Source organism: Zingiber officinale, chromosome 11A, assembly GCF_018446385.1.
Source record: "Zingiber officinale cultivar Zhangliang chromosome 11A, Zo_v1.1, whole genome shotgun sequence".
Classification (NCBI taxonomy): Eukaryota; Viridiplantae; Streptophyta; class Magnoliopsida; order Zingiberales; family Zingiberaceae; genus Zingiber; species Zingiber officinale.
Window position 1 is genome coordinate 29,311,455 of NC_056006.1, and position 25,407 is coordinate 29,336,861.

General features: G+C 40.1%; 1 protein-coding gene across 1 annotated transcript; it reads left to right on the forward strand.

The window, feature by feature from the left end:
• Window positions 1-4,729: 4,729 nt before the first annotated feature.
• On the forward strand, window positions 4,730-6,852 carry LOC122031929 (E3 ubiquitin-protein ligase RGLG2-like). Its single transcript, XM_042591162.1, has 8 exons — window positions 4,730-4,891; window positions 4,963-5,060; window positions 5,308-5,387; window positions 5,476-5,581; window positions 5,676-5,803; window positions 5,925-6,084; window positions 6,321-6,377; window positions 6,555-6,852. The coding sequence occupies exons 1-8, from the start codon at window positions 4,753-4,755 to the stop codon at window positions 6,633-6,635; spliced, it is 849 nt and encodes a 282-aa protein (XP_042447096.1). The 5' UTR covers window positions 4,730-4,752; the 3' UTR covers window positions 6,636-6,852.
• The last annotated feature ends 18,555 nt before the right edge of the window (window positions 6,853-25,407 follow it).

Consider the following 25,407-nt stretch of genomic DNA (forward strand, 5'->3'; position numbering starts at 1 on the left):
GAAGTTTTGAACAAAGGGCGGAAGGGAAGAGAGAATAAAAGGAACATTTTATTTATAAGGAAATCGAGCTGGCAACGCCACGCCTACGCGTCGCTCACGGTCGCACACAAAGCGTCGCCCAACATATCATATCAAATAAATTATATATATATATATATATATATAGAGAGAGAGAGAGAGAGAGAGAGAAATGTTAGCCTATATATTTTTATCTAGACCACCCGCCACATCATTTTTTTTTCATAAAATCTTTTTCTCTTCTCTACTTTTCCTTCATTCTCGCCGAACCGAAGAAGCTCACTGCGCCTCCTCGTGCGCCCGCCACCCGCCCGGCCGTCGGCCATCTGCCCACCGTCGGTGGCCTCTGGCCGCCTGGACCCACCCACACTATAGCCCAGGGGGTGAACCTGTCGAGGATCGCGGCATGGATTCCGGCTACTGCCGCCTGCCCATCGTTCTCGCCGAACCGAAGCAGCTCACCACGCCTCCTGGCGCGCCCGCTACCCACACGGCCAGCCATCTGCCCACCGCCGGCAGCCGCCTGGACCCACCCACACTATAGCCCAGAGGGTGAACCGGTCGGGGATCGCGACATGGATTCTGGTTGCTGCCGCCGGCCCACCACCGAGCTGAGAGGAAGTCTCGGCGGCGAGGGGATCTAGTCGCACCAGATTCCGGCCACGATCACGTCAGAATCCGGCCGTGATCTCGCTGGAATCTGGCGCGATCGCGTCTAGTCGCGATAGCGTCCGGAATCCGACCGCAATTGTGGCAAATTGGGTTCCTTCTTAGCTCGATTCTAGCCGCGATCCAGCGCTATCGCGACCGTGTTGGGCAGGCGATCGGATTTCGGCGCCATAGCGTCCGGATTTGGCGCCATCACGGCCGAATTCCGGTGCCATCACATCCGGATTCTGGCGCCATCGCGTTTGGATTCTGGCACAATCGCGTCCGGATTCTGGCACGATCGCGTCTGGATTTCGGCCGCCTACCTCCGGTCGTGATCGCTCTGGAATCCGAGCGAGACCGCGGCCGGAGGCAGTGGTCAGGCGGCCGACGGACAGGCGGGTGGCCAGCGGCGACAAGGCACGGTGAGCATGGCTTCATTACAGCGAGAACAAAGAAGAAGAAAAAAACTACCAAAGAGAAAATATTGTATTAAAAAAAATGAAATAATATGACATGGTAGTTGGTCTGTAACAATCCGTAGGATAGAATCCGTCTCATAACAATTATATATATATATATATATATATATATATATATATATATACATAATTTATAAAAACATATTTCATTTTAAACAACAATTTATAAATATATTTAGATAAGTGTTTAAATTTGAAAATTTATAGTTTCTCTAAAAGATAAATTTGTTTTGTAATTCTTTAACGAGTTGGATACACTAGCATTAATGATATTTCCCAGGTATACATCGGCTTTTAGGCTGCCGTAAATGAACTAAACCTTAAACAGTTACAAAGATTTTATAACTGTTAGTCATGAACTTTTTTACTAATTCTTTAATTTTATATATTAATATTTATGAAAAGCCGAAATAAATAATGGACATCATATTTGAACTCTTTGCAACATCAGAAATTCATAGGAACTGAAATGGATACAATCGGAGCTCCCTAAGTCCATCAGTGGGTTTCGACTGAAACTTACTGATCGACCTAGAGAGCTCTGATTACACTCATTTAAGTTCCAGTGGATTTTTGAAATTGCAAAGAGTTCAAATATGATATTCATTGTTTATTTTGGCTTCTTCAAATGTATTTAAATGCTATTAAAAAATTTACTAAATCTTACGTAATGTCATGTCGATACACAAAAGAGAAGAGAGAGAAATAGTGGAGAAAAGAAAAATAATAGAAAAAATTAAATTATCTGGTGGATAAAATAGAAATTATACTTAAAAATATATGTTTTTTAATAAATAATAAATTAACATCGTCTTTTAATAAATTTAAAATTTTAAAATTTTAGATAAGCTGTTAGTAAATTATCGTAAAAAATAGTGGGAATTTGCGTAAGTATCTGTAAACACCAATTTGGTTCGCAAGGAAACTTGCTCGCAGGTCGCAAGTGCATCGCCGCTGTCATCCATAATGACACGCCGCTCGATTTCTTCCAAGCTTTTTCTCTTGCTCGTCTTCGCCGTCCTAATCGAGGCAAAGGATAATCATTCAATTCGTTGGCTTCTTCCTGCTCTCCGCTGGTTCCAATCGATTCTAGGGAGAAAGGTTCGATTTTTATCGGTTGATGTTCGGTTATCTTGTAACGTGAATTTAGTCCTTTCTTGTTAAAATTTAGCACACAGATTTTCTTCTTGTCAAATCTTGTATGATCGACTGATTTATGTCTTTGATTATCAACAGAGCGATTTGATGAGGACAGAGAGTTAGGCGTACGATTCTCACCGATCTATCTGATGCTTCAACTCTTGTCATGGGAGCCTTATCGTCGAAGTCGAGGGGCACTAGCCACCGTTCGCGTGAGTACGATTTCCACGACAACTCCGAGCACTTCGAGGTACTCGGCATACCAGAGAGTCATGAGAAGCCCCAAGCAAGAGAAAGGTTGAAGCTGAAGTATTCGAGAATAGGCGATGATTACAACTCTCTTGAACAGGTGAATACTTTTTTTTTTTTAATCCATTTCAATTGGTCTAAAGCTTTCCTTTTTTCATGATAGTAGCCAAATTGCTTGAGCATGGCGATGTTCTTAGCATAGAAGGGATGAAATTTGTATATGCCTAACTCAAATACTTAATTGAGAGTATTATCATATATCAATGGGTTTGAATTTTTTGAATACATTAGTTGATTAGTAGTTGAACTTGAATATCAAGGATCTAATCAGGTGATACCATGTTCCCGTGACTAACAAATGATTCTTAATAACTCACAATTTATATATATAACTTGAAAAAGTATGCTAACATGATAGCGGTGAATTGGTGATACCATGTCGTTCTCATTAGTGAAACATAAAGGGTATCACATGGGTGCTTATTACATGTGTAGTGAGTTAGTTTCACTGAATCGAAATGTCACTGTGTGTCCATGGATAAGCAAATCCTTGCTGAACTAAGTAGCGTCTCCTGTGCGCTTGTCTTACTTTTCCTGAATCTACTCATGTTTGTGCATCTCACTGAACTTAGAATAATGATGCACATATTGTCATATGAAATAACGATGTGGCTGATTATGTGATGGCTTTGACGTTATGTGATGCTATATTATTGTAAGGGCATGAATTAAGTTCAGGAGTATGATTGATATGGCATTGTTTGTTAGTCCTAATTCTTTATCGGTTGATTACTTGCAATAACTGTGACCCCAATATTTACCATTTTGCAGGACTTCTTACCTAAACTTTGTCTCCTTGGCTTCTTATATGCGACAACAATTCAAGGATTAATGAGACGAGCTTATTGATCAAGAGAATACATTGATCTCTATGAATTAATAAAACTCCTGGATCTACTCAAAATGTGGTTGCCTAGACTCAATTCACCTATACTTTGTCGCTTAAAGTTGGACATGTTTAAAATCGACTAATAGGTTCTATATGTAGAGGAGTTGATTGATTAGAGTAGAAGATTTAAGAGGTACAAGGTAATCAAAGAAATTTAGTGATTGTAATAAATAAAATTTAATTGATTCAAATATTAATAGTGATACAGTCTTGCATAGAGCTCATTGGAGGAATAAAAGCTCTGTAGCTGACTTCAAACAATTGGGACAAATATGACTTGACGTGTTTGCTGAATTTAGCTCAAGCCAAATTGAGTATGCTTCTCAAAGCACTGCTTGATATAAGAAGCCAATGTTAAGCAAACATTTGGAAACAGTTGCCATACTACACTTTATCCAATCAGTATACTTATATAAAAACTATTACAAAACCTAAATTAACTTATACACATTTTCTTTTGTATATTAAATGTTTTTTCTTGGCAATACTCAAGTCATTCCACCTTTGTAATGCAGGTTACTGAAAATCTTTCAAATGCTGGTCTTGAATCTTCTAATCTGATAGTCAGTATTGATTTTACAAAGAGCAATGAGTGGGCAGGTTTGCTTGTACTCTTAAATACCTTTACCATTCTTGTTGGTTTGATACACAGTTTAGCAATGCCACTAATTTTAGGAAGAAGTAAGTTTCTAAACAATTATCTTCTTCTCAAAACATTGGTTGCAAACAAGGAATTATATAGCCTGACTCAATTATTTGGAATTTCCTAGCTTGATGAAATTTCACACTCTGCATCTTATATTAAATATTGCATATTTTATTCTTGTAATGCTGTGTGAACAATTAATCTGTTTTTATCATATTATTGCTAATCCAGTCTTTGGGTGGCTATCTGTGTTGCAAGGTCTGTATTTCCTGGTTGCGTGTAAGCATACTAAGAAGTTTATAAGAGCTGGTCATACTTGAATCCTCATGAACTTTAGCATGAATTAGCAAGCAAACTTAATGAAGTACATAAAGTAGTTTTACCAGTGAATCTTTAAAATATTTAATGCAATGCTATAATTTATCAGGTAAGGTTTCTTTCAATCACCGAAGTTTGCATGACATGGATTGTTCTCCAAACCCTTATGAACAAGCAATATCTGTCATTGGGAGGACACTTTCTGCATTTGATGAGGATAACCTTATTCCTTGCTTTACGGTTAGTTAACACCCATTCTATTATGCTTATTCAGCTTGGAGAGCTATCCAATTTCTGTTAGAATGTTTAAGCTACCCTTTATTGCAGCAACTACTCATGATCAGGAGGTGTTCAGTTTTTTTCCAAACAACCACCCGTGTAATGGTTTCGAGGAAGCACTTGAAAGATATAGAGAAATAGTTCCACATCTTAGGCTAGCTGGTAGTTACAGATCTTTTCTAGGATGGTCAAGTTGCAGATCATTAATTAACTCTGAAATTGCCATATCACAGGTCCAACATCTTTTGCTCCAATAATTGAAACAGCAATAAGCATTGTAGATCAAACTGGTGGCCAGTATCATGTTCTCCTCATTATAGCAGATGGCCAGGTTAGTTTTCAAATATCCATCTACTACCTCAAATAATTTGACATTTTCACAAGATGTATTTTGATCCTTTCCCCTTCATTTGTTCTCTTCGGTAATATTTTTACAACGATCTTAATTTTGCTTAATGAACCTATGCTTGAAGTTTTTATTCTTTTAAATGCAGAGTCTGTTCTAGTAGTCATGCATATTGTTTCTGTATTTTGATACTTATTCTGATATAATCCTTCTTTTTTGAATTCTTTTCCAGGTAACAAGTGGGGTTGGCAAGCATAGTGGCAAGTTAAGCTCACAAGAGAGAGATACTATAAATGCTATTGTTAAAGCTAGGTAACTACTGGTAGACGCCATACTAGGAAGATTGTACTCAAAATGCTATATTTGGATTCCCTCTTTTGATTTGTGTTGTGTACTATAGTGATTATCCACTCTCAATTGTTCTTGTTGGAGTCGGTGATGGTCCCTGGGACATGATGCAACAGTTTGATGATAACATACCTTCTCGATCATTTGATAATTTCCAGGTCATAGATTGAACTTTCATATTTACATTGATGTTTCTAGTTTAACATGTTACATTAGTACTGAAAAGCTTGCTCAACACCTTTCTGCTTGCAGTTTGTAAATTCTACTGAAATCATGTCAAAAAACATAGCCAGCAATAAAAAGAAGGCAGAGTTTGCGCTGCCCGCTTTGATGGAAATTCCTTCACAATATAAGGCCACATTGGATCTCCAACTTTTGGGGTAATGGTCCTTCATTGTTTAATTACAAACCCGAGTTCATGAATTGGCGGACTTTATCTATTACATTAGTTTTCTTCTTTTTATACAAGCTAATTCAGATTTGTTTTTTCTTACTTCGCAGCAAACGCAGAGGAATTCCGAGAAGGAAATGCCTTCCACCTCCAATTAAGGGTCGCGGTCCAACCTCAAAACGCCCACAGTCGAGCATTTCTGATCCTTTCCCTGGAGTTGATAAAAGTAATCCTGTGGTTTCTTCAGCTTCTGCCGTCAACGATAAAAAGGTCACTTATATTACCTTATCTCCCTTTGGTTCTTGCATGAGTTAATTAGTTAAGAGGAGGTGCTTTTGACAAGGTAACTTCCTTTTTTTTCGAACATACTGCTATTCTATTCTGAGTATCGAGTAGTAAAATCTATAAACAATTTACTTGGAGAAGCTAAAAATTCAAGGTTAGTTTGCTTTATTCTTCCAACAAATGCTCCAATACCTACCATTTTTTGTTTGTCTCAATGTCAGATCTGTGGCGTATGTTCCAAACAGACCAAGAACCTAGCTTTCGGGTGCGGGCATCAGGTAAATTTACCTATAATTTCGCTCCTTTTACATAACAGGAGTAAGTGTTTCTATCCTATTTTTCTTTCCTTTTTTTTTTTTTTCAAAAACTGCATCTAGTTCTAAAAACTAAGGACTTTCTTGAGCAAACATCCACATCTTTCCATCTTTTCTAATCAGCCATTTCTGCTTACCCAGGTTTGTTACGACTGCGGAAACGACATGAAGCTTTGCCCAATTTGCTCGAGTCCTATAAATACAAGGATTAGACTTTATTAATGTTCAGAAAGTGTTTTGCTTAAGGAACGCTTTAAACCAAATGGTCCTTTGCTTTGCTTCTGCTGTTGCCTGGTGATTTGGGTACAAGCAGAAGCGAAGCACTAAATCCTGCATCAATCCCAATTTTAAGAGTTTGTCTAAAGTACTGGGGGTGTAAATCCTGCTTGTTCTTGTATTTGCAAAACACTAAAACTTATATTATGATTTCAGTTGTGCAATCAACTCTGAACACTGTGTTCCTTCTGATTTTAATTAGATGATATTAACACAGTTCCTCTGAACATTTTTCCTTCTGATTTCAGTTGTGCCAACATTTTTCCTGCTTATAACTTGAATAAGACATATTAATGGTTTGCAGTTTAAGGATTAATGACAGTTAATGGCTATTACTCAGGTTAATTGCATGTGTGTGGATTTTGAGTTTATAAATTGAGGCTCTTACCTGGGCAACAAATGATCCATGAATAATTTCTCCTCCACGGTCTCTCTGCCCACTTTATGTTCTCTCTGCCCACTTATGTTCGCTCATATTCTCGATGATAGCTCATTGTTAAGATATAATTCAGTTCTTCATGAACAACTAGTCATTGACTAGGATTAGGGTACACACATCGAATATAAGACCCATAGAAGTAAAATTTACCCAAGCAACCGGTCAAGATTTTACCACTCGGATTAGGGTTTAGGGGTAACTATAGAGCTTGAAATTACATTGAACTCAATCGACTTGTGTGTTAAAATGTTGGTTTGCTTACTTATAGGTCGGGGTTACACAAGTCAATTGGGTCAATATAATTTCAAGCCCTAAATTTTGCCTGTAAATCTTAATTCGAGTGGTAAAATATTGGCTAAATTGCTTGGACAAATTTTATCTTGATTGGTCTAACATTCAATGTGTGTATCCTAATCCTAGGATACAACGACTCGATGATGATAGCAACCAATCACCGATTGTTAATGTTAAGAAAAAAGGATGCAACTAGACAAGACAAAGGTAGTAGTGAAAGATAGATGACTTATTTTGTTAGTAAAAACTTCGTGAGATTATCATATGCAAAATTAAATGTGACATGGTGAAACTACACTTAGCACACAATCATAACACACATCAACATATATTGAAAATTAAACGTGACATAGTTATGACCCCTTAATCTACGATCCTCTCAAGCCAATGAGAAGATTAAAAAGTCAACCTAGGGCTAAGCATCTTCTCCAAGTGTCTCCTTGGTCGTCGTGTGTTGTTGTCCTTCTTCATTTTCTCACCGTCGTCCAGTAGACTAATTATTCTCTAATTTGTACATTACAAAACCTAAAGAAATCTCGAGTTACATTCGAGGGTAGTCTAAATTTACAACAAGAGTGATAAAAGATGAAGGCACGACACGCATGCCGTATTATGAATTACAACATACACACACATCCAATCACATTGGAGTTAAAGGTCATAACCATGCACCACGTCATATAACATTCACAATATTTCTGTGATATAAAATTTACTATGATTTCTACAAAGACCTATGAGTCGCAACACTATGGCAGTCTCGCTAGCCGGTTAGCGAACGAGGGTCAAGGGGGCAGTGCCACTTACGGGGGTTTCAGGGGGGCAGCGCTCCCAAAGAAAATTTATTTTGCATACTCATTTTATGAGTTGTTGCCATACCCGAGACCCTAAGCTCTAAAACTGAATTTGTTTTGTTCCCAACAAGACACCATTGGCCGAGACCTTGCTGGTCACAGTACCAATTATGTTTCGTTCTCAACAAAATAATTTTGGTCGAGACTCATAATCTGGCCGAGATCCTCAATTATGACTGAAACTCATAATATGACCGAAACTCATAATTTGTAGATCATAGTAAACCTATCATGCAACTTTATATCATATATAAAATTCTAACAACTTAGTATATCCCTTCGCAACCTGGCTCTGATACCACTGTAAGGAACTAGGGCGCTAAACACGCGAAAGAGCAGCAAAAAACATTTAGTTCCTTATCAAGAGGATCCACGCGAAGGGAAGAATAAACAATCTATACTAAGTTTCATGATAGTTATACCTTTGGTGCGTGCACACGATCTCCCGACAACTAAGATCTCAGCACGATCAAGTGTTCGTGCCTCTTTCGGTATCCCGTATCCACACGAACAAGTGTCTCCGTTTATCTCATAAACTCTCAAAGTGGATAAGAAAACTACCTTAGGTTGTGCTAGCAACCAAGAAGGTGAGTTTCGGCCAAGATGAGGAAAAGGAAGAAGAAGAAGAAAAAAAAAATCATCTAATGAAAATTATCATCAATAAATTTTCATTTATATCCATCTCATGAATACCAAAGGGTTTTGCCCTTTCGTCTTCCAATCCAATAGCTCAAAATTGACCATTCAATCCAATGGTTCAAAATTGACTATTCATCTTCCATGGTGAACTTAAGTTCACCCAATGAGTCTAACTCATTGATTCTCATCCAATTTCGAATTTAATGAATTGTCATTTCATTCATTCGAATTGACTCTATGAGTCTAATTTGAATTGGACTCAATCCAATAATTAGATCTAATTGAGTCTAACTCAATAAGTCCAATTCAGATTAGACTTAATCCAATGATTCATCATATGAACTCATCTCTAAATTACTTGTTCTTTGTGTGTGACCCAATAGGTTCTTGTAATGTTGACAATGTATTCAAATCAATATTTAGATACATAAGCAATGAGTGACATCTAGCAAGACATCATTGCTACCCAAGTGACGAGAAAGTTAAGATCTGACCTAACTTGTCTGTGGCTATTATCTTGTATGGTTTGGTCCTTCTATCCTTGATATCTAGATTGATCAATGAGGCATATATCGTGTCATCTTCTTATCAATCTTTGTATTTTTTGATCTCTAAGTAGACACATTCAATCAAATAAGCTCAATATCTTATATTGATTCATTTGATCATGGTCACGCTTTCTTGTATCCTACTAATCAATGGACCCACAGATATCACTTCCGTTATATGGAAGAGATAGATCTCATCTACACCACTCACATCCCTCCGCATAAGTTATAGCATACCCAGTGATCAACTTTATAGTCCACCCTGTTACAGGTGACGTTTGTCGATACCAAAGTATACAACGCCTTATGTAGGGACCCATAGTGACTTCATATTTAAGGACTATTCATACCAATAGTCACATGAGAATGTTTATGACACTCATATAACGATCCATGACACATTCTCATAGCGGATCATTTAGTATATATTCTCTAATATATACCCATGTGTCAACCTGATATCTCATATTCATGACTTGTGAGATTAAGTCATCCATTGACCTACATGCTAATCTCAACGCATTAATATTGTTCTTTCATATTAATGCTTGACTAGAAATAGTTTGTAATATTTCACTATGTAAAATACCGGAAAATATGCGAATATTAATAAGGAAATTTTTCAGAATTTTTGGAAATTTTTCGGGAATTTTTCGGAGCTCGTACGGACAAGTTAACGGGGATAAAACGGGACCGGGGAAAAGCCTGTTTAGGCGACCCATTTAAACGAGCAAATGTTTATTTTATATTTCCTTTTTCTTTTTCCTTTATTTTTCCTTTTCCTCTCCGTTTCTTTTCCTCTCCCCGCGCGTGCCGTGCCCTAAGCCTTCGACGCCGTCTTCTCCTCCTAACCAGCGCCGACGGCTTGCCCTAACCGCCACCAAGCGGCGGTTCATTCTCCTCTCCCACGCGTGCATAAGCCTCGGACCAAGGGAGAAGCCGACGCCTTCTCCTCTCTGTGCTTGTGCCCGCGCGACACCGCCGGCCACAGGAAACTACAGTCGCCAACCGAAGCGGATCGCCAACCCTAGCGCCGGCCACCGCGTGCCCTAGCCGAGCCCTGCCGATCCTCTGTCGCCGTCGAATGGAGAGTGCCGGCCACCCTTCCTCTGCCCTCAAGCCGAGCCACATTGCCGAGTTCTGTTTCCTCTCTTCCGACAGAGCATCGCCGTTTCTCTTCGCGCCCAACAGCAGCACTCTGTGCCCTGGCATCATCAGCATCTGATCACTAGGCTCTGCTAAGCCTTAGTCTCACCTTCGGGAATGAGGGGCACTGATTTGGATAAGACCAGTAGGTGTTGATTGGGGATGTTTAATATAGAGACTAATAGTTTCCTTACAGAGTCGACAACGGATTTGTGGCAGGAAAATCTTTCGGTTAGCATTGTACAACATTTGCATCTCTTGGCCATGTGTCCACAAGAGTGACTGAGGATAAGGTAAAGAGTATGCTTGTGATACATTTAATTGAGTTTGTTTGGATAAGTTTGATTCATTATATAGTTGGTGGTTCAAGTGTAGTTTGGTCGACTTGTGGTTAAGTTAGGAATGGAACCCTAAGCTTTGAATTAGTTATAGTTAACTGTGATTAACTATTTAATTAGGGCTCCTGGAGAAAAATAATTTGGTTTAGCTATTTTGCTTATAATTAAATTTAGCTAAACTATACGGTTTATTACAGGACTTTGATTCGAGACGAGCATCTCGACGTCCGAGTTGGACCGGATTGATCTTATTTTGATTGGAGGCGGGTACTTTGACTTATGTCTTTGATATGCATAATAATATGTTTAACATATAGCAGTGATTGTGTAATCATTTTGTTTCGGTTGGTCACTACATGATAGTTACGTGGTTGCTTATTTATTTATTCTGCACTGCATATTATTTACCTGATCATATATGCTTTAGGTAGTGACCCAACCACATGCTATGTTATCTTCTGGATCTAGGTTTTATTTGATGCCCTATCTGATTTGTGTACCTTCTATCTGATACATCTTCCAGTGGTACACACTTTGTATTATTTATATGGTCATTACTATGTTATTCATGAGATTGTCATGCTTAGTGTCATGCATCATGATTGCATACTGTGCGATTGTCGGCTCCACTATCGTTGAGCCCATCGCCAGTTACATGTACTGCACACACCACCACCCATGGGTTAATGGTATATCAGACAGGTGTGTGGCGGTTCCGCTGTTTGGCTCCGTTGGTCTGAGGACTCAGCGTGGTAGCCGGCAGTCAGTTCCGCTCTGTTTGGCTCCGTTGGCATTTAGTGTAGCAGCGTAGTAGCCGGCTGATGGTGGACTTTGTTTGGCTCCGTTGGTCAGGTGACTCAGCGTGGTAGCCGGCAGAGATATCCTCCCCGTCATTGTGTACCGGGAGATGAGAGCATTGAGCTCCCCCATTTATGATTTGGGGTCAGAGGACAGGAGTACTCCGACAGCATCCCGTCCACTCGGTCGCTTATCAAGAGCAGTGATGTCAGAGTGCACGGTCACCATATGCATTTATTGCATTTATTGTTTATGATTGCTGCATTTACTTGCTGCATTTATATGGATGCATATGATTGACATGCATACAGGATTATGACTTTCCCGGTCTGACGGCCCTGTTACCTTTGTACTTTGATTCCGGTTAGTACAGTTATCTCCTGATTTTGTTTCAATTGCATTTATCCTTCTCGTATTCAGGAGACTGTACGCATGATTAGTGTTGTCTGTTATTTGTTTTATTATGCATATCAGTTGTACTTGCTGAGTGTTGGACTCACCCCGCCTCCATTGTTGATATATTTTCAGGTTGAGGCTGTCCGGAGCAGTTCCAGTCGCTGGTCCCCACAGCACGTAGTGCTAGTCCATCTGTTGGTTTTTGAGTTGTTATTTTATTTTAGCTTTTCTCTATCAGACTTTGTTTTATACTTGTTTTGGATTTTACATATGGATATTGTATGGAATCTTTCCGTTTGATGGACTTTTGGTATGATATGGATTTTATTCTACTACATGTCTGCCTGGACGGCAGAAGAGGTGAGTTCGTCGGATTTGAGTTTTACGAGTGTAGTTGAGTAGGGTGGATTTCTAGTCAGAGTATTATTGTTTGCGATTACTATTATTAACTGCGTGGTTGTGACAGCCAGAGGCTGAATATCTATATAAACTGTATGGTGATTGTTTTTTTTATTTATTGTTATAATTCCAGCTGCCTGTGGCTGAGATATATGTGTTATGTAGAAGATTCAGATTGTCCGCCGTACAGGGGAGATGCTGCCGAAATTTCTTCGGACAGGGACTCCTCTGGGGCGTGACAATTTAGTGGTATCAGAGCTTATGTTTTACGATCGATGTTTTCGTATTTTGGATATTTGGGATATCATGATACCTATTGATATGGTATCAGAGCGCCAAAGTTTGGCGATACTTGTTTGGTTTCCGTAAGTTGGATTTTCGAGATTTATCTGATACCAATTTATTGGTATCAGAGCAGGGTGTGATACCTGCTTTTAGTATTCTGGATATGTTATACTAGCCCTAGTTGCGAGACATATTGGTCTAGGCAGTTATTTTGGGTTGCACGGATTTTTCCGTTTCGATTATGTTATGGACTTCCGTTTTGGATTTATATGGATTTCCGGTGTTTGTTTTTTTTCTCGTACGGAATTCCGAGGTCATTTTGGGGACTGGACTTTCCGGTGTTTGTTTTTCTCATTTGGAATTTTGAGGTCAGAAGTTGGGGACTGGACAGCGATGGAACATCTCCAGACGACAAATAGGTATGATGTTTATTTTATGATAGTTAGGACATCTATTAGCACTTTATCTTTATTACCTGTCTGGTTGTTGTAGTCATATTACATGTGATGGGTTAGCCACTGATCTTGGTCGACCCTAATAGAGATCAAGGATTATAGTCTCTGGTGATTTTTCATATCATACCATCAGTAGTTTTAGCTTTTGTTACTACTATTAGGATATGGAGGCACATATCAGCCTTTACTATTGTTAGCTGGCTAATGGATGATACCTACATATTCCTGTTGACTTAGCCAGTAGAGTTTTTTTATACTCATATCTTTTGGATATTAGGGTATCCGATACGATGAAAATTGTTCATTGGGGAGTTATCATGTTTGATCATTTTGAGAATGATTTGAGGTTGAGGGATATTGTGAGATCAGATATTGTGATGTGTTGATTTCTAATGATTTATAAGAGTAAATGTTATGTGGTTGTTTGATGATCTATTACTAGATATTGGTGTTGATGATCTATTAGTAGATAATTATTTTTGATGATCTATTATTTGGGTTGTCGTTGATGGTGACATAGTGAGTGTCATGTATGATATGCACAGGTTTGATGATTATAGTTGGTGATCAGATATAGATCGGGTGCTAGAGAGTTTACGGTTGAGTGTGCCTATGAATTTTAATAAATCTGGTTAGTTGTGGTTAGTTAACAGGATAATAAAATTGATATTTGCTTCCTCTAATATGGGACTATGTGGATAAATAATGAGTTGATGTTTTGAAGGTTAACTTGCTCTCATGGGGAGTAGAGAATTATTCATCTGATATTATATGGGCTGATATTTTTGGAGGATAAAAAAAAAAAGAATGGATTGATGATCTTGAATTCTGACTTTTTATTTTGGGTTGTACACATTTATACATATGGTATTATGTGGGTTGACATTCTCTAGTTTGAGTTGATGTAATTAGTGTTGAATTGACTCATAAACTGATTTAGTTATTAACAATGTAGTATACCATTTTATCTTAGTTAATTTTTATCAGTAAATATTGATTTACTCTTATTAGATCGGTCAGTAGAAGACTGATTTACGTTTGTCGAGTTGGGTAGTCGTGGTTTGATATACCTTAGTTGCTTGTGGAGGATTAAGGTATTCTTGATTAGTTAGTAGAAGAATGATTTAGTTTTGTTTGTTGATCAGTAGAGGATTTCCATACTCTATTTTTTAGAGGTTCGAACCTTTAGGTTATTTGTGCTTAGATATGTGTCTGGAGCACATTTGAGTACATGTTTTGTACTGACGTGGAAAGGACTGATTTAGCCATATACCATTGTCGGCTTGGATAGTTTATAGAGTATCGATGTGTCCTATTCCATGAAGACGTTGACCATAGACTGTATATACCCGGTTGGATGACTCAGAAAGTGCATTGGGATATGTGACCCCGCTGATGTAAGGAAGTGTAGAGCTAATTGCTTAATACTTATGGGATACAATCGTTACTAGTGTATATTGGGAGAGTACAATTGGATTTAAAATGATAAAATTTTCCCCATTAGATATAGTCTTGGTAGTGTACGACATTGACTTGCAATGTTATACCATGGTGTGTATATCTTTCTTGTCCGATATTAGTTCCTTTGAACCTAGAGCAGGGTTGTTACTGGATGATTGGGCTGCTTTATTTTGGGTTGCTTTTGATTGATGTATTCATGCTTGATACATATGCATGAATTTTGTTTAGATATACCCGTAAACCATGAGTGTTGGTAGCATAAGGTTGGTCTCTTTGATTGAGCTAGTATGCTGATTTTGCATGTCTATATTGCATGTATATTATGATTGTTATGTATTGTAGAAGTCCTATGATAGACTGCCCATTTGCGAGTAGTATATGTATCCATGTTCTGATATGGTTTGTAGGTTCTTTGTGGATCATGGTTATGTAGTTTGATGTATGTATCTGAATGTATTATTGAAGATATCTTGTCAATTAAATCCGAGTTGTGGTATAAGTACATCTGTGGTGTTTTGATGGAGGTATTTTGTCGATTTAATCTGAGTCGTGATATGTACAACATGTGTTTGGTGTGGTATCTGAGGTATCTTATTGATTATATTTGATTTGTGGATGCACTTGTCGATTAGGCTTTGTTGGAAGTATTACGTTGATTATACTCTTGGCATAGGTGTATATATGCCATGTGAGGTTGTTTGAGGTGTATTGTCGATTATACCTATGTTGATATATGCACACGGGTTCGGTAGGTATTGTTGGAGGTATCACACTGATTTATACCTGTGTGTGTGAGTTTGGTGTATAATTATTGGAGGATTATGTTGATCATACATATGTTGTGTGAGCAAGTGCGCCAGGTGTATTGTTGGTAGCAGCATGATTCTACTTATGTTGAATGCAGGATGTAAAGTGTCTGCATTATGTCATTTGTTGGATTACCCTGTCAACCCATTTTCTTATCAGTGGGTGACTCACTACGATGTTGATATATTTGACGATGGGTTTGATTTGATTGCTGGATTGTTATACCTTTGGCTGCCGATATGTGGTTGAGTGATCTAGTGCAGCCTCTAGTTGGATAGTTAAGTGCCTTGGACATTTATGGATCGTTTGTGGTGGAGCGGAGCTCCCACATATTATTGTTGGCTTGTGATGGAGTATTGCTCCTATATTTATTGCAGATACATATTTCAGATTATTTGTGGTGGAGTGTTGCTCCCACATATGTGGTATTTCCTGTGATGGAGCGTTGCTCTCATACTGGAGGATTTATTCTTGGTGATTTATGTTGTTGATGATCAGATTTTCGATTTATTATCTGAGACCTTATGGATAGGAATGTCTGTGATACGAACATTATGTGTCTTTGTTTTTGCCATATGGGCTTACAGTGCCTTAGATGTTCTCAAGAACTTGATGATTCTGGTATGTCGAGGATGTTTGAATCGGTTTTCATTGTCTTTGTTGACGATGTTGTGATCTATATCGGATCCGCGGTGAGTCACGCACATCATCTTTGCATAGTTCTAGAGATGTTTAGATGGAAACGTCTAGATGTGAAGATCAGTAGTACGTATTTTGGTTGTCTTCTGTGAGATGTTTGAGACACACGGTCACCAGTAGGAGTATACCATGGTTCCACAGGAGATCGAGGTTGTTACCGTTGGGAGTAGACGGAGTCTATAGAAGAGGCTCGCAACTTCCTTTGTTTGACTCGATATTTCCGGAGATACGTTGAGGGTTTCTCATGGATTGCCATGCTACTTTCACGCCTGACCATGGAAGGCGTGAAGTTTACTTGGACTGAGGATTTCAAGATCAACTTCTAGGAGCTGAAGCGGAGATTAGTGTCGGCTTCGATTTTTAGTTTTCATCTTCTGGAGAGGACGGATTTGTCCTCTACATTGACGCGCTTCTACAGGATATGGGTGTTGTTCTGATGCAGCACGGTAGAGTATTCTCATATGCTTCTCGATAGTGGAAGGAGCATGAGAAGAAATACCCAGCTCATGATCTGGAGTGGGTCGTTATTATTTTTTGCCATGAAGATTTGGCGGTAATACCTGTATAATATTACATTGAGATTCGCACTGACCATCAGAGTCTCAGATATCCGTTCATTCAGAAGGAACTTAATCTTCGACAGAGGAGATGGATGGAGTTCCTGAAGAATTATGGTTGTACCATTAGCTATCACCCGGGAAAAGCTAATGTGGTTGCCGATGCATTTAGCCAGAAGTCCAGAGGGACTTTACCCTGCCATGGAGTTGTGGTCACAGACTTAATTCAGGGTTTCTCCGAGTTAGACCTTGAGGAGCAGCGACAGACCGAGCAGGGTATTCTTGTTACCATAGTTGCTCAGTCGTTGATCAGGATGAGAATCCATGAGGCCCAGTTGTTGGGACCTCATAGAGCTCAGCATGAGGCAGAGTTGATCCGTATTATCAGACGGAGGATGTTAGAGGCGCAGGATCGCCAGAAGTGTTATGCTGGTCGGAGACGCAGACTCCTAGCGTTCTCCATTTACGACCATGTATTTCTGCGAGTTTCACCCATGGAAGTGGTGAGGAGATACATAGCAGACCCAACTCACGTGTTGTCTAATAATCTCAGTTCCCATTTAGTCTGACGTTACCTATGAGGAGATTTCAGTACAGATTCTGGACCGAAAAGAGCGTCAATTGCGGAACAAGACTATCCGGCTGGTTAAAGTCGGATGACAGCATCATTCGGACGAGGAGGCTACTTGGGAGCTCGAGGATACTATCCGAGCTCGATATCCCCATCTTTTTACTTGAGGTATGTGATTTATTTACCGTTCAGTATTTATACTCTATATCGGTTGTTAGTACTTGCTGATGGTAGATAATGACATTTGGGGACCAAATTTTTATTAGTGGGGGAGAATGTAAAATACCGAAAAATAGGCGAATATTAATAAGGGAATTTTTCAGAATTTTTGGAAATTTTTCGGGAATTTTTCGGAGCTCGTACGGACAAGTTAACGGGGATAAAACGAGACCGGGGAAAAGCCTGTTTAGGCGACCCATTTAAGCGAGGAAATGTTTATTTTATATTTCCTTTTTCTTTTTCCTTTATTTTTCCTTTTCCTCTCCGTTTCTTTTCCTCTCCCCGCGCGTGCCGTGCCCTAAGCCTTCGACGCCGTCTTCTCCTCCTAACCGGCGCCGACGGCTTGCCCTAACCGCCACCAAGCGGCGGTTCATTCTCCTCTCCCACGTGTGCATAAGCCTCGGACCAAGGGAGAAGCCGACGCCTTCTCCTCTCTGTGCTTGTGCCCGCGCGACACCGCCGGCCACAGGAAACTACAGTCGCCAACCGAAGCGGATCGCCAACCCTAGCGCCGGCCACCGCGTGCCCTAGCCGAGCCCTGCCGATCCTCTGCCGCCGTCGAACGGAGAGTGCCGGCCACCCTTCCTCTGCCCTCGAGCCGAGCCACATTGCCGAGTTCTATTTCCTCTCTTCCGACAGAGCATCGCCGTTTCTCTTCGCGCCCAACAGCAGCACTCTGTGCCCTGGCATCATCAGCATCTGATCACTAGGCTCTGCTAAGCGTTAGTCTCACCTTCGGGAATGAGGGGCACTGATTTGGGTAAGACCAGTAGGTGTTGATTGGGGATGTTTAATATAGAGACTAATAGTTTCCTTACAGAGTCGACAACGGATTTGTGGCAAGAAAATCTTTCGGTTAGCATTGTACAACATTTGCATCTCTTGGCCATGTGTCCACAAGAGTGACTGAGGATAAGGTAAAGAGTATGCTTGTGATACATTTAATTGAGTTTGTTTGGATAAGTTTGATTCATTATATAGTTGGTGGTTCAAGTGTAGTTTGGTCGACTTGTGGTTAAGTTAGGAATGGAACCCTAAGCTTTGAATTAGTTATAGTTAACTGTGATTAACTATTTAATTAGGGCTCCTGGAGAAAAATAATTTGGTTTAGCTATTTTGCTTATAATTAAATTTAGCTAAACTATACGGTTTATTACAGGACTTTGATTCGAGACGAGCATCTCGACGTCCGAGTTGGACCGGATTGATCTTATTTTGATTGGAGGCGGGTACTTTGACTTATGTCTTTGATATGCATAATAATATGTTTAACATATAGCAGTGATTGTATAATCATTTTGTTTCGGTTGGTCACTACACGATAGTTACATGATTGCTTGTTTATTTATTCTGCACTGCATATTATTTACCTGATCATATATGCTTTAGGTAGTGATCCAACCACATGCTATGTTATCTTCTGGATCTAGGGTTTATTTGATGCCCTATCTGATTTGTGTACCTTCTATCTGATACATCTTCCAGTGGTACACAATTTGTATTATTTATATGGTCATTACCATGTTATTCATGAGATTGTCATGCTTAGTGTCATGCATCATGATTGCATGCTGTGCGATTGTCGGCTCCACTATGGTTGAGCCCATCGCCAGTTACATGTACTGCACACACCACCACCACCCATGGGTTAGTGGTATATCAGACAGGTGTGTGGCGGTTCTGCTATTTGGCTCCGTTGGTCTGAGGACTCAGCGTGGTAGCCGGCAGTCAGTTCCGCTCTGTTTGGCTCCGCTGGCATTTAGTGTAGCAGCGTAGTAGCCGGCAGATGGTGGACTCTGTTTGGCTCCGTTGGTCAGGTGACTCAGCGTGGTAGCCGGCAGAGATATCCTCCCCGTCATTGTGTACCGGGAGATGAGAGCATTGAGCTCCCCCATTTATGATTTGGGGTCAGAGGACAGGAGTACTCCGACAGCATCCCGTCCACTCGGTCGCTTATCAAGAGCAGTGATGTCAGAGTGCACGGTCACCATATGCATTTATTGCATTTATTGTTTATGATTGCTGCATTTACTTGCTGCATTTATATGGATGCATATGATTGACATGCATACAGGATTATGACTTTCCCGGTCTGACGGCCCTGTTACCTTTGTACTTTGATTCCGGTTAGTACAGTTATCTCCTGATTTTGTTTCAATTGCATTTATCCTTCTCGTATTCAGGAGACTGTACACATGATTAGTGTTGTCTGTTATTTGTTTTATTATGCATATCAGTTGTACTTGCTGAGTGTTGGACTCACCCCGCCTCCATTGTTGATATATTTTCAGGTTGAGGCTGTCCGGAGCAGTTCCAGTCGCTGGTCCCCACAGCACGTAGTGCTAGTCCATCTGTTGGTTTTTGAGTTGTTATTTTATTTTAGCTTTTCTCTATCAGACTTTGTTTTAGTCTTGTTTTGGATTTTACATATGGATATTGTATGGAATCCTTCTGTTTGATGGACTTTTGGTGTGATTTGGATTTTTATTCTACTACATGTCTGCCTGGACGGCAGAAGAGGTGAGTTCGTCGGATTTGAGCTTTACGAGTGTAGTTGAGTAGGGTGGATCTCGAGTCAGAGTACTATTGTTTGTGATTACTAGTATTAACTGCGTGGTTGTGACAGCCAGAGGCTGAATATCTATATAAACTGTATGGTGATTGTTTTTTTTATTTATTGTTATAATTCCAGCTGCCTGTGGCTGAGATATATGTGTTATGTAGAAGATTCAGATTGTCCGCCGTACAGGGGAGATGCTGCCGAAATTTCTTCGGACAGGGACTCCTCTGGGGCGTGACACACTATCAATTCAATCAATTGATATGTTGTAGATTAGAACCCCCACTCCATGACATTATTATACTTATTCATTTGGCACTGAATTGAAATAAATATAATAACTGTTGGTGCAGCGGGGCCAGCAAGAGGGGAGGGGTGAATTGCCTGCAAATTAAAAGTACCCTCCTCAAACTTTCAACTCTAAAATAATAGCAACAATAATAATAAGAAAATAAAATAAAGAAAGTAGGAAGGAAGACTCAGCAGTTGACTTGGTTACAACCAAGAGGCTTGTTAATCCAAGGCGGTGGAACATCGCACTATCAATCTCCTTCTCTGAAGGCGGACAAGCCTTTTACACACTAAGAATGCTCAGAAGTTGTTATGAACTGAATACAGAGTTGAATGCTGAGTTGAATGACTAATTCCTAACTCTAGGGGCCTTTATATAGCTCTTGGAAAACTTATCTCGAGCCTTGAGGGTGCCTCCAACGAGGTTAAGGGCGCCTCCAATCGAGGCATCGGATAAAACTCTATCCGAACTCGAAACAGTCATCTAGACTGGGTTGAGGGCACCCTCAATGGCCTTGAGGGCGCCCTGGACAAGGTTGAGGGCGCCCTCAGGGCAATGAGGGTGCCCTCAAGCCTGTAGGCAGCGCAGGCGCCTTCAACACTTCGTTGAGGCCGCCTTAAGCTTGTTTTTCCAGCTCCTTTTGACTCATTTTCTTCTTCCGAAGCTTCGATTGCTTGCCTGATTGTGGCCATCAGAAATAGGGCTCACCCGAACCCAATTTCTGGCCTTCTCCTCGAGCAGACTTTCGACCTGGCTTCTCGTCCCTCAAACGTTGCGCACGTTCTTCTCGTCCACCGTTGTACTCTTCCACAGCTCTCTCGTCCTTCGGACGCACCGAGCCCATCGGCTCCCTTCTCGTGTCGTCGTTCTCGCTAGCTACGTCTTCCGCTCGACTTCTTGCGCTCTTAAGCTCCTGCACACTTAGACATAGGGATCAAAACAAAACAGGACCTAACCTAACTTGGTTGATCATATCAAAACAACCACAGGGTCCAACAATAACCAACTTTGCCTTTTATTAATAATGAAATATGATACAAAATGAGCCATTTACAATCATCTCATAATTGATATTAGGGTAATACTAACAGAAAGAGAGTTGCTATTGCCCACAATCTCTTGCTTTTGCTTAGTAAGGATGCACAATTAGATTAAGCTATAACAACTTAAAAAGAATAAGTAAGAAGGCTGAATTTTACTCGGTTACAATGTAGGTGGTTGTTAATCCAAGACAGATCAAAATACTAGAAAAATCTCCTTTGTTGAAGGCGTAGAAGCCTCTTACACTCTTTGGTAGCTCAGAAAGATACTAGACAATGAATACTAAAGTTATTGTTAATTTCTTAGCTCCAAGGGTCTTTTAATAGCCCCTGAAAAATCCTATCCGTGGATTGGCAGTGCCTCCAAGGATATCCAAGGCGCCTTCAACAAGATAAGTTTTATCTGTTGAAGATGAACTTTATCTTCAGCGAACGACTATTGAATGCGCCTTCAAACTTGAAGGTGCCTTCCATGAGGCATTGAGGGTGTCTTCCATAAGCTATGGAAGGCACCTTCCACAGGCTATGTAAGGTGCCTTACACAAGGCAAATCAGTCTCTAGCTGATGTTCTTCGCATGGATGATACTCAGGTTATCCGGAGTTGAGCTCACTTGAACCTAACTCCGACCTCCTCAAGAAAGCTTTCTCCCTGGCTTCTTATCCCTCAAACGTTGTGCAAGTTCTTCTCGTCCACCAGTGTACTCTTCCACAGCTCCTCGTCCCTCGGATGCACCGAGCCCCTTGGCTCATTTCCCGTGCCATCCTTATCGTCTGTTGTTTCTTTTACTTGACTTGTACTCCTAAGTTCTTGCACACTTAGACACAAGACATCAAATATAAATAGGACATAACTTAACTCAAAACTACCTAGAGTACTTACAGTTATTGTTGTGATATAGCTGTCAGAGTTTGAAGATGATCCAGTAAAAGTAAGCAATGTAAAACTAGAATTGACATCAAGAGGTTTTATGAGAGCACTTGAGAACCCAAATAAAAAGGGGCAGAAAAAATTGATGTCTGATTTGCATTACCAGATACACTTGACAAAGAGTTTGACACAACAAAACTAATTTTTACAGACCAACTAGCAAAACTCAATCCAACAGAAGCCCTAAAAGAAAGACTTTAAAAATTGTTACTAAACTAATACCATGCGATTGTAAATACAGAGAGAGGAACTGAAGAAGTACTAACAGTACTTGACAATACAATGCAATATAAGTACTTAGAGTGACAAAGTTGCTTGAAATGTAAATGGATGGCTCTGTAGACTCATTCATCCAAGTAGTGTCATCACTTACTTTGGAAGTTGAAGAAACATCAAAACTAGTTAAGTTCAAGATAGGTGAATATGACATACTTGACCGTGTGGCATCTCCCAATGCATTAATTGCTTTGACAACTTTATCAAAATCTGAGCTTGAAGATATGATTTTTCTGTTTTCATCACTTGTAAGAAAGTGAGCCATTAGAACCAGCCGCTGCTGAAGGAGACGGGTGGATCCATAAATTTTAAGGAGGGCTAATAAAATTTTATTTTACAACTATAAATATATCTAATAACAACTCTCTTATTCCAAGACTTCCATGAATCATTATTACTTTCAATCTCTAAGATTTGAACTCCAAAAGGGTATATAGTTGTTGTACTCTTTTGGATACATGAGACCTTTTGTCTTCTATCACTTTCTTCTTAACCAACAACTTTCCTACTCCTTAACTTGTTTTGTCTGCAGTACCCAGTGATCATGCTCGTCCATGAACTCACACTCCTTGAAACTAAGGTTGCTCTCTTGAACACTGACATGACACTTTCTAAGTGTTGAAACTTGTTGTGGAATTGGAGAAGTGAATCCTTGAAATCATCAAAACCAGTAGCACCCTTATAGTTTCCAAGTACCTTGATCACCAACCCATGGAGCTACAGCCCGACATCCATCACTCTAGCGTTAGCGCATGACCTGAGAACGTCACCAAGAGTAGCCAACCAACCAACTCTGGGCTCAAGAACTGATGAACAACGACCACCAGTTCTCATGCGCATTTTGACAAACAACTAAAGTGCTTGATGGTGGGAGCCGTTAGAAGAGAGGGAAGAGATGACAACCACAAAAGAGGTGTCATCTCTCAGTGACATTTGGTCGAATAGGTGAAGGACGGCAGAAGAGCAGCAACAGGCAACAAACAATTGTAGGAAGCGGTTGGCAAGGAGCAAACCAACAAGGTAGTGAAGGAGGCTGGGGCAAGTTTGATGGACGTGGGCATAGAGAGCGGCACTATAGGATGAATCCTTGGACTTGGTGCACTCCTTGATGAGGGACAAGTAAAGGTCCTCCTTCACCAGGAGCTACAGGGCATCCATGAGCATGAGGACATCATAGGAAGAACACAAAGAGTCCTCCGAGCTGAGTTCATCATCTTTACAGATTTCGAAGATGTTTTTTTTAGAGGAAGGATTGTCTGGGAGCGGAATGGATTGGATCCGGTGGGAGGTTTCTAAGGTCGATACAGTGGCAATAGCTTAGAGGATTCTTGAGCAGTTGATGAGGACTGGGAAGGGATCTTCTTGAGAGCGATCGAGACAATGCGCTTAAAAGACTGCATAGTGATGCCACTGGTGGCTAGATGAACTCCTCCTTGGCTCCTTCTCCAGAAGATCTTGGTGAGGGCTTCAACTTAATTATAGGAGACTAAACTTCCTTTCTTTTTCATGGTTACACCTAGATCTAGAGCTCTTTCAAGATAGCCTGGAATGTCCCTAACTATTTTTTTTTAGTATGCGGACGTCTTGAATCACAATTGCATTTATAACCAAAACATACTCTCAATTTAACTAAGGTACATAAATAGTTCTTAAAACCATTAACTACTAGCAACATTAGGTATTCATCATACAGTTCCAGAATTAGTTTTCAAAGAAAACATTTAACTAATACAAAAATTAATCTAGAAGATCTTTGGGTTGTATTGCCATCGTCCCAAGCTTGCTCACCTGTCAATGCCTCCGTCCTCATTCGTCTCATTACCTAAAATAGTTAAAATCTGTGAGTCGAGAGACTCAGCACATTCAAACCATACTATGGATTAATTAGTTCCTATATCCATGTGTCCAAGAGGAGAATTCTAACTTAACTAAATCTTTATTCATAGTAAAATATTTTCCTTGTATATGCGTACTAAAGTATAAATGTAACCATACTGTATGCAAGGACATACACATGAATGTGAGCATAAGTGCATAGATGTGAGCATGAACATACATTAGCATAAACATAAACATATATGAGCATAGACGTGAACGTGAGCATAAGAGCATAGGCATATGAGCATGGACATACATAACATAAACATACACCTGAACATAAGCATGAACATAGGCCTTCATGATTTAGTGCGCTCCTCGGGCGTGAGTCCCTAGATCATACCACTGTCCTATACATGAAATTAATTGATTTCTTAGATAAGCTTTCCCGGCATGCTTGGGACATATCTTACCTGCCTCCTGCTCCTACCATAATTGGTAGGGATCCGAGCCTTGGAACGGATACCCCTACCCATATATACTTTAACTAATACTAAAGTATAAGCTCCTTGGGCTTGCCCAAGGCATATCTTACCCATAGTGTGAGCTACTCGGGAGGGGATCCCCTGATTGATGCTCGAAGCTCTCCGGACAAAAGGTACATGACTAATTCTAATGGTAAGCTTCTCGGACATGGGCCCCCAGAACTTAACTGGATAAGTGGCTCCGGCGTGGGTCTCCAGGTCACACTAATTACACTTAAACATGTACATGAGCATAACCATGATCACCACTCAAGCATGAAACATAAATATAAACATGTGCATAAATGGGATCATTACATGAGAATGGATATAACCAAAAACATGCACCTAACATAAGCTTGATCACTTTATAA

Excerpts from the sequence above, each read along its gene's own strand:
- LOC122031929 (XM_042591162.1), top strand. The coding sequence starts at position 4,753 with ATGTTTAAGCTACCCTTTATTGCAGCAACTACTCATGATCAGGAGGTG. Across the intron at positions 5,388-5,475 it reads AATGCTATTGTTAAAGCTAG|TGATTATCCACTCTCAATTG; the intron begins GTAACTACTGGT and ends TGTGTACTATAG. Across the intron at positions 5,804-5,924 it reads TTGGATCTCCAACTTTTGGG|CAAACGCAGAGGAATTCCGA; the intron begins GTAATGGTCCTT and ends CTTACTTCGCAG.